At 39.4% G+C, this 10010-nt stretch overlaps 1 protein-coding gene across 1 annotated transcript; it reads left to right on the top strand.

Annotated features, from left to right (window-relative positions):
* Positions 1-605: 605 nt before the first annotated feature.
* Positions 606-8952, top strand: prpf38a (pre-mRNA processing factor 38A). The gene is made up of 10 exons (XM_082509688.1): positions 606-834; positions 2891-3050; positions 4130-4251; positions 5435-5520; positions 5605-5715; positions 6574-6680; positions 6823-6849; positions 6949-7040; positions 7806-7854; positions 8695-8952. The coding sequence occupies exons 1-10, from the start codon at positions 705-707 to the stop codon at positions 8738-8740; spliced, it is 930 nt and encodes a 309-aa protein (XP_082365814.1). The 5' UTR covers positions 606-704; the 3' UTR covers positions 8741-8952.
* The last annotated feature ends 1058 nt before the right edge of the window (positions 8953-10010 follow it).

Genomic DNA, 10010 nt, shown 5'->3' with positions numbered 1-10010 from the left:
TTTAGATTCTTCAAAATAGCTACCCTTTGCTTTGATTACTGCTTTACACACTCTTGGAATTGTCTGGATGAGCTTCATGAGGTAGTCACCTGAAATTTTTTTCCAACAGTCTTGGAGGAGTTCACAGAGATGCTGAGCACTTGTTGGCCCCTTTCCCTTCACTCTGCCATCTCATCCCAAAACATCTCGATTGGGTTTAGGTCAGGTGACTGAGGAGGTCAGGCCATCTGGCGCAGCACTCCATCACTTTAATTCTTGGTCTAATAGCCCTTACACAGCGTGGAGGTGTGTTTGGGGTCATTGTCCTGTTGAAAAATAAATAATGGTCCAACTAAACGCAAACCGGATGGGATGGCATGTCGCTGCAGGATGCTGCGTTAGCTCTGGTTCAGTGTCTTTTCAGTTTTGAATAAATCCTCAACAGTGTTGCTAGCACCCCCCGCGACCCTGAAAAGGACAAGCGGAAGCGAATGGATGGATGAAATTGAGTGTCGTTTTTTCTTTGTGTGTGTCATTTTTGTCCACACGCCATACCAGCTGGCGGCGGTAATGCACCGTTTCGCTGTTTGCCAACAAGAAGAAGCGGAAGGAAGAAGAAGAAGAAGAAGAAGAAGTCGAACCGGAAATAATATTTACTCTTTCCGGTTTGGCGTCTAAGGTTTTCTTTTTTTTGTTCATTTTCTCCATGCCAGAATAGTAGTATCATGGCAAACAGAACCGTTAAAGACGCTAACAGTATACACGGGACTAACCCGCAGTATCTGGTGGAGAAAATCATCCGCACACGAATCTACGAGTCTAAGTACTGGAAGGAGGAATGCTTCGGTCTCACCGGTTAGTAGTGTCACCAGTGAGCTAACGTTAGCTTCATGAGGGCTCATTTTAGCAAGCGGGTTACTATCGACATTAAGCGGGCTCAGTTATATTCTTGGGGAGATAGATAGAGAGATATTTTTAGGCAACAGAAATTATTTTATTTTAGGCTAAAAATTCAAGACACAGTCATACAAGTACAACACACATTAAGATGTGTCCTGAACTGCTCCTTGACTGTGCAAAATATTATAAACAATAAGTAACTTTAAATTAGAAATCGGAAATTTTAAATTAAAAAACTGAATATGTACATTTTGCAAATGGAATATTAAAGTGTTTGTACCATATTAGCACAGCAATGTCTGACCGTGCAATGGAAGTAGAATAAACAAAATTAAGTAACGTAAACACAGTAATTGAACTGAGTGACTATAGTTATTTAGTGTAATGTAAACAGTGACTGGAGTACAACAGTGACCAGAGTAATATAAGCAGTAGGTAAGCAGCATGATCAGTGTAGCAGCGTGTGCCGTAATAATAAATCAGATACGATATGAAATATGACAAGAATATAAAATAAGGTCCTGTTCTAGACCCTTATGGTGATGCTATGAGGGGAGTGGGGGCATGTTCTGATTTAAGCCTTGGATGGTCTGAGGATAGAAGCTCCTCTTGAGTATCTCTGTTTTTGTCCTGATAGTGCGAAACCTGCCTGATTGCAGAAGTTGAAACAGTTTGTTACTGAAGAAAGGCTATAGAAAAAATAAACAAATTTAACACATGGTTCTGTAACATGCCGTTGTGTTAAACGATGTAAATGCAAATGTTTCACCCACATTTGTGACTAAAAACAGACCTGCAAACATATTTAGTTTGACAACATTAAGTCCACGTGGCTCCCAGTTTTATACAGAAGCACTGATAACACAATAGCAGCAGTGATGATAACACTGGCATAGTTTAACATGGAGCTGAACTCTGTTTACACTTACACATGCACCGGGAAGAGCAAATAGGCTTAGCTGTTACAGAGAAGCTGAGGAAAGAAAACGTGTTTCTAGAGCCCAAAAACAGCAGTTGTTCCTGTAACCACCAATAAAACCTATACTGGGAAAAAGGTGGCAGGAGCCCTTCATCAAAGCGCCTGATCAACAAACACCAAAATTTGTTTTACACAGAGAAAAATCTGCAGTAAGCCTCCAAGAGTAGTATTAAAACATGCTGTTAACTTGGTTTCATACCATGTTTATATTACACAGCTTGCTAAAGGCTGATGGCAGCCTTTACAGCCTTACCTGCAGCAAACGGGGGTCTAAAGGGAGACATGGACTGTTCTTGGCCATATTTATTTAAAGGCTTTCGTAACATTTTTCAGATTGCAATTGAAATGGTGTAAAATTTTGTGTTTATGAAATTGCATTAATATTGAAAAAGTGATGTCACTCCCAATTTGGTGCATTCCAGCAAAAGGAATAAATGTTAAAAGACCTCATCTACCTCAGAAATTAGAGACTGTTCTGGCCCTTCCTGTACAGTGTTTTTTACCAAGTCAGTGGGAGTCATTGGTTTCCAGGTCCTCCTAAAGTCCACAGTCAATTCCTTGGTCTTTGTCCCGTTGAGCTGCAGATGTTTCTGCTTGCATCACATGAGGACGGTCCCTTCTGGTGCCTCAGTTGTGCTGATGATCTTGTCAAACACACAATGTTAAAACGCACATATTGTGGTCTTTCTGTCAGGCAATCAACAATCCAGGACACAGCTTGTTGTACTACTTAGGCATTCCTTTCTTCATCTTTCTTCATCTCCTTCTCTGATAGTTGGATACCACAGTAATTGACTCAGAGTGCTAATATGCTAATATGTGAGGGACATCACTCCCCAGTTCTGAAATGGTACTGGTAGTAAAATAGTAGTAGAACTGTAAACTTCTAATCTGTACAAGTCTGTATACCTCTGTTCATTGTCTAATTGGAAACATGTATGCAGGTGCATTTGCAGGCAACAATTGTATACAATGCAATTTGTATTTATAGTTTTTTGTTAACAATGCTTTTGTATGTTGTTTCATCCTCAGCTGAGCTGGTTGTCGACAAAGCCATGGAACTTAAGTATGTTGGTGGAGTTTTTGGTGGAAATATCAAACCCACTCCTTTCCTTTGTCTCACGCTGAAGATGTTGCAGATTCAACCTGAAAAAGACATCATTGTCGAATTCATAAAAAACGAGGATTTCAAGTGAGTTTTCTGCAGAGAGAAAAGGAGTAAACACTTATGTTGTGTTAATTTTCTCAACCAAGTTCATAGTGTATAGAATTCACTCAAACTCGTGACACTTTTAGGCACATTCCCACTATTTTGCTTAGCTAAGGTTGTAGCATAGTTGTAAAGATAACAGACCTTTATGAACATTTGACCTTAAGAAAAAGTTGCATGATATTTAGAATACCCATATATGATTTCTTATATGGCTGTATGTTATCAGTGCAAACAGTGGCATTGAGAATGGCATTTTAAATTGCTCTTTATAGCAGTATTATCACTCGAAACTTCAGATCAGTCTATTGACCTTGAAGGAGAGGTCAGAGGTCAAATGTGACAAGATTTTTAACCTTTATATGGTACTTTTTTAATGTTCAAAATACACACTTGTAAGAATCATAACTTAACTTTTTGTTCAGTTGATCTTGGTGGATGTAAGCCAAATTGTAATAGATTATTATGACCCTTGAGTTTTATCTGAATTTCTTCAAAACTTTTTAAGCTTTTGTGTTTACAAATCGAATGATGAACTCAAACACAAATGTGATGAATCACCAGGGCTCTCAAAATCGCTAGCCCGACGCTAGCGATATCTCCGGTTGGGCGACCAAAATCTATCTCAGCCCCGCCCGTCGGGCTATATGATAGCGGGGCTGAGATATTTGTACATTTCTTCAGTTAATTTGTATGAGTGAAACCTATTTTCCTCGGTTTACTTTGCTGCTGTCACATGGCTGTGTATTTGTTGAATACTTTATTGATAATGATTAGGTAAGGAAAATATGTTTCTGCTATTTTGTAAAATTGTTATTAATAAAAAGCTCTGTAAATTGTTTAAGTACTGTTTTATAGTTTTATGTGTTTTTAAATGTCTTTGTGCCTGAATGTGATCTTGCTGATTATAATGTTGCACAGCAGTTTGGTAAACTGTTGTCGGCAGTCAGCAGCGTGTGTAGCACATTTCGTGCTGGATTGATTAAGAATATATTTTTATGTGTGTAACACATAGATGAGGTATGACATGTTCGTGCTCATTTTTTTCCCTTTTCTTTTAGATATGTGCGTTTACTTGGAGCGATGTACATGAGGTTAACTGGAACTGCAGTGGATTGCTACAAATACTTGGAGCCTTTGTACAATGACTACAGAAAGATTAAGAGCCAGAACAGAAATGGAGGTGAGTTTGACAAGTTAATCTATAAATGACTGGACTCTAACTGGTGTTGGAGGGAGGTGAATGATATCGCAATATTTCAAGAAAATTTGCAATAATGATATTTCTCACATATAAAAGAAAAATACTAAACATTTTATTATTTGCTCGCTGCTTGCAATCAGCAGTACTTGCAATGTACGATGTAAGTGCATGAAATGCATTCTCCATCTTTTCACATGAGCTAATGTCACTAATAAACTTCCTAATTTGAAGTGTGAATCTTATTGAAACAAGGCCCCAGCACTAGGAGCATTACAGTGTAGCAGTACTGACAGCATGAGGCAAAGGTGAGCACAAAAGTGGCATAGGTGTTTAAGTATGAAACTACTGGTTAACATTTTAGATTAACAATAATTAAAGTAATTTAACCTTGTAACTTGTCAAGAGCTTTTACAGAATTGTAATATAATAAACCTGAATTATGTTTTTCTAAGTCAATTTTTATATGTTTTATACATTTATTCAATTTATGTTATTTTATACCGAAACTTGAGACAGCACAGTCCAGAGAAGTGAGGAATTCATCAAGCATAACTTTCACCCACTAAAGAATATAAATAAATAAATTACAGTAAAATGTAATTTGACATCTTAATAAAAAAATATCTGTTTTACTTGACTATTGTTCTTCTCTTCTTTTTGTTAAAACAGTATTTTTTTTTAAATTCATTGACAGTATTGATTCTGTTTTACGATTGCAAATAAAGAATTTTGACTTTTTTCTCAGAATTCTGAGAAAAAAGTCAAAATTCTGAGAAAAAAGTCAAAATTCTGACTTTTTTCTCAAAATTCTGGAAAAGAAGAAGAAAAAAAAAGGACATGCCCACTTTTTTTTCCCAGTGGCCCTAATCCTCTTCCATACAAAGCACTTGCACATACTAGTGGATTAAACTTTGCAATTTAGGACAACGTTGGCAAAAACCTTACATTGGGTGGTTGTTTATATTTGTAGGCGTTGTGCATGTATATGTACACCAATCAGGCACCGATCATTCAATGAGACACTGATTTTTTTCGTCATTGTGACACTTGTTAGTGGGTGGGATACGTGAGGTAGCAAGTAAACATTTTGTCTTCAAAGTGGATGTGTTCGAACCAGGACAAATGCGTAAATTTATTTTTTTTTATTTGTAAATTATTACAGAGTTTGAGGTGATGCATGTGGACGAGTTCATCGACGGGCTTCTTCACGCAGAGAGAATGTGTGACGTCATCCTTCCTCGGCTTCAGGTGTGTTAGTGTCATTTTTGTATATCTGACCTGTTTGACGTGCCAATGTCATTGACTTTTCTTTTTTTTATGCGTATATTACAGAAGAGGCAAGTGCTGGAGGAGGCTGAGATGCTGGACCCAAGGATTAGCGCTTTGGAGGAGGACTTGGATGAAGTAGAAAGCAGTGAAGAAGAAGATGAGGAAGAAGATAAGGTTAAAAATAAAATTATCAGTAAAAATCTACCATATAAAACTGATGCAATAAATTGGTGGTTTCTGATTGACATGTTCATTTTCCAAATATATTTCTAATGTTTAAAGAGCCCTCACTATAACAAAACACAATATGTTCAACTATCAGCTTTTGTTTAACTGCACAGTTAGCATATGTTCAGCTTCACTGAAACATGAAAATCCATCTGTAATAGCAGTAACGTTCTGTACTGCCACAAGATGGCACCATCCATCCATCTTCATCTGCTTTATCCGAGGCCGGGTCGCGGGGGCAGCAGCCTAAGCAAAGAGGCCCAGACCTCCCTCTCCCCAGCCACCTCCTCCAGCTTATCCGGGGGAACACCAAGGCGTTCCCAGGCCAGCCGAGAGATATAATCTCTCCAGCGTGTCCTGGGTCTGCCCCGGGGCCTCCTCCCGGTGGGACATGCCTGGAACACCTCACCCAGGAGGCGCCCAGGGGGCATCCTTGTCAGATGCCCGAACCACCTCAGCTGGCTCCTTTCGATGTGGAGCAGCAGCTGCTCTACTCTGAGCCCCTCCTGGATTGCCGAACTTCTCACCCTATCTCTAAGGGAGAGGCCAGCCACCCTTCGGAGGAAGCTCATTTCTGCCGCTTGTATCCGCGATCTGGCACCGAATATGTAAAAACTGCAAACACAAGTAATACAGATAGTATTACATAGTGTAAATTAGTTCCTTTGCAATACAATGACTGGTTTAGGTTGCTCAGCTCAGTTATATAGAGGCGTCTGCATAAAATAGCTTCTATGTCCACTGAAAATGTTGTCTGTTAGTGGATTAACTGAAAAATAAAAACATGAATGAATTTGGTTGCAGATGGAGAGAATTCAGACTCCTGAGCCACATAGACGTGGTTACCGTGACAATGACAGACCTCGCCGCTCCCCATCACCACGTTACAGACGCAGCCGTTCTCCCAGACGGTACTCATTGTGCTCATCCTTACATTTTCTTGAGTCTTCATATGTTTGTGAATAAGACAAGTAGACTTGCAGAGCAACCTTTTCCCACATTGAGTTTATACAGTTGCTTTCATTATGGTAAGCTCCATTATTTCTTCTTCAGGAGGAGCAGGTCTCCAAAGAGGAGAAGGTATGACTGCGTTTTGCATTCACTTTAATCTTGTTAAAACTGCACTGCTAGTATGTGTGTCTTACAGGAATATCTGTGTTTTTTATTGTACATAAACAGCCCCTCACCACGGAGAGATCGCCATCGCAGCAAGAGCCCCCGGCGCCACCGCAGCAGGTCCAGAGAGAGACGCCACCGCTCCAAATCACCAGGTAATTAAAGGGGAGATCAGTGTTCTGTGGCCATATGGTGTAACCACAATAACAGACAGCTGAGAATGGGGGAAAATATGGGTTATTAAAGAGTCTGCAGACATTTAAGTTAAAGAAGCAACCAAATATATCATTCATATGATTTAGAACATGTATGTTCTCCATCAACTTGGAGTTCCAAAGCATTTTAGCCATTATATCTTTAACTGCTCACTTACTAATGAACAAAGCACTTTGTTTACAGTTAATCAACCAAAATTAATCGATTGGCTTGTTACTGTTATTTTTGTTATATGTATATATATGTACAGTGGTGACTCGTTTATCGTGGTAGTTACATTCTAATAATAACCCACAATAGGTGAAATCCTAAAATAAAAATAATATATGGTTGAATATATATCGGACATTCTTACCTCCAACAGGGTTTTTAAAAAAAATGCATGCAAACCATAAAACACCTGAGCCAGACATTTTTGTGGGACACTCAGGATCAGGGCCAGTGGTCCACAGGATGACTTGGATTCAAATTTGTTTTCATCTGTTTATTTTTTGCAAAGATTTGTGCCACAATATCAGTGGGTTTTAAACCACTGAAATGAAGCCAGCAATCATAGAAATTCATGTTGTTCTTCTGCCATCCTTTTGGCAACTGTGTTTTAAGTTTTTAGCACTGGAAATGTTCAAGTTATTTCCATAGTTACATAAGTTTGGAAAACTTTTGTCTATAAATAAAAATGACTTGGTGTCATTGTTGTGATCCAGGTCACCACAGAAGCCACAGACATCGCAGCCATTCCAAGTCCCCAGAGAGGTGAGTATTATTATTATTAATGTATATCTGGGTAACGTTATTTGATTAGTGGGCGCTGTGCTTCCTGGTCTTGATGTCAGTGACTTCGATCTCCTCCTGTGACCAGCTTATTATCCCAGCAGGGTACCTGATCACAGGCATAGGTGTTGATAGCCCAGATCTTGTTCTTACCATTCAGTTGACTCCTTGCGTACTGCTCCTTGGGGCTGTTCATCTTGTAGCCAAACATCTCATGATCACTGCTGCCATAGATCAGCTGGTTAGTCTCGGTAATGTTTGCAGTACGTATTGTCCGTAGTGCTGCATTCACATCATCTAGAAGACCTTCAGAGGGTAATTTATGTAATCTTGGTAACCGGCTACAGAGGGTCCAGGATCCTGTCTTTCAGGTCAATTCCTCTCTCACTTAACGATACTTTCTTGATACCCGGCTTCATTCTCACCCAAACTTGGGTATCTACCCCTGACTTGTCGTCTTGGCTCCCCCTTGTGTTGCATTTGTGTTGTTCCTTGCCAGTCTCTAGCTGTGAGAGCAGTTTCTCCATTATACTTTCATGATTTTAATTGTCTATAAACAAGTAACTAAATTAAGTAACTAACAAGAAATAGCACAAGCACACTATACTGTGCCGTAATTTGATATGGGCTAAAGACAGAAAAGAAGGAGGAAGAAAGAGAAATGTGTATTTTTAAGCTCCAGGTTAAAAATAACAAGACAGAGAGGGAGAAGAAAGAGTTTCCCTCTGTGTGCATATTTGTATTCACCAACTCCAGTGTAGTGGTATTAGAATATTCATTGTTTATTTAACTTGGTTAACTTGGTTTTGTTTCACGTTACAGGAGTTCAAAAAAGAGTCACAAGAAGAGTCGAAGAGGAAACGAGTGATTTTTTTTCTTTCTTTTTGTTTTTATACCAAACTTTCAGAAATCTGCTTTCTAATTCCTGTGTATTTGTTTTCTTTTCCCTTGTTGTTTTTTTATGGGGGGGGGAGTATAAATATATAAAATATTTCATGTAAACATGTTCATTGTGCTTAGAATGTGTTTCATAATCTGATTTGATCTGACATTTCAAAAATAAAGGCCCCTAAATTGTGACTCTTCGGATGTTTTAAGGTTGTTGTTGTTGTTGTAATAGAATTAGTGGTAGTAGTAATAGTTGTTATTATTATTATTATTAACTGATAGGCAAATGAGGGAAGTTTGAAATTTGTAAATGAGATGAGGGCTGAGGGAACTGAAAGTGTTTTACCACTCCCTGATTTCCACATTTTCTTTGCATGTTTGTAACATATTGAAACACAAGTAAATATGAATTGTAGTTTCTAGAAGCGGTTAGTAGTAAGGGGTTGGGGAAACTTTGACTGTGTGAAGAGGAGTGTGCCCCTGGACTTCCCCTCGATTCCCCCGGAGGCCTGCGTTTGAGTCCAGCCTGTCCGGCCTTGACTATAATAATGACTGTAGAAGCTACCGGAGCACAGAGGAGAAGAGCTGGTGAAGCCTGGACACTGGGTGTTTGTCAAGGTCATAAAAGAAAAACATGGTCAACAACCCAGGTAGGAGGTATGATATCAGACACTGCTGTCCACACCTACTGCTGTAAGAATAGCTGAGCAAAATACCTGGTTACATCGAACTCACTGTGACACACAACGAATCCCACACCTACACAGGAGTAGTTGTAACGGATAATTGGATGTTTTAGACTGCCTCTGAAACTAATATTTCTTGTTGTGTAGCTTGTGCACCTGCTATGCCAACACTGGCCACATCACCATTTCGACTACCATCAGGTAATTGTCCAGCCAGCCTAGCATGCATGCTGCAGATGTTTAGAAGTCCTTCGCTGTCCCCAAGTGTAACCTGTATTTCTTTCTGCATTATTGCATACAGCAGGGCATGCAGGATGTTCGGAACGTGCTGTTGAACGTTTATCCCTAACAACACTGCACCTAATGGCACTAAACCAAGCATTAGAAGGGCTCACTGGCCTGAAATGAGTCAACACTTTTCCATGCATGGTATCAGTCAGCATTTGCGGAAATGAACAGGATATTGAAATCCAACTCGAAGTACCAATCCAGACGCCGCTTTCTCGTGGAAGACCCTTCCCCTGATCAGTCTTGTCAAGGAGATCTACAGATAATTCCTTTGAC

This window comes from Aulonocara stuartgranti (genome assembly GCF_965226115.1).
Source record: "Aulonocara stuartgranti genome assembly, chromosome: 17".
NCBI classification, from domain to species: domain Eukaryota; kingdom Metazoa; phylum Chordata; class Actinopteri; order Cichliformes; family Cichlidae; genus Aulonocara; species Aulonocara stuartgranti.
The sequence above is the reverse complement of the archived record's forward strand: the minus strand, read 5'-3'. Positions and strand labels throughout refer to the sequence as shown.

What these genes read in the sequence shown, in the direction of transcription:
- prpf38a (XM_082509688.1), top strand. Translation starts at nt 705, where the DNA reads ATGGCAAACAGAACCGTTAAAGACGCTAACAGTATACACGGGACTAAC. An exon ending in CGCAGCCGTTCTCCCAGACG is followed by an intron (nt 6,681 to 6,822) that starts GTACTCATTGTG and finishes TTTCTTCTTCAG; the next exon opens with GAGGAGCAGGTCTCCAAAGA. An exon ending in AGGTCTCCAAAGAGGAGAAG is followed by an intron (nt 6,850 to 6,948) that starts GTATGACTGCGT and finishes GTACATAAACAG; the next exon opens with CCCCTCACCACGGAGAGATC.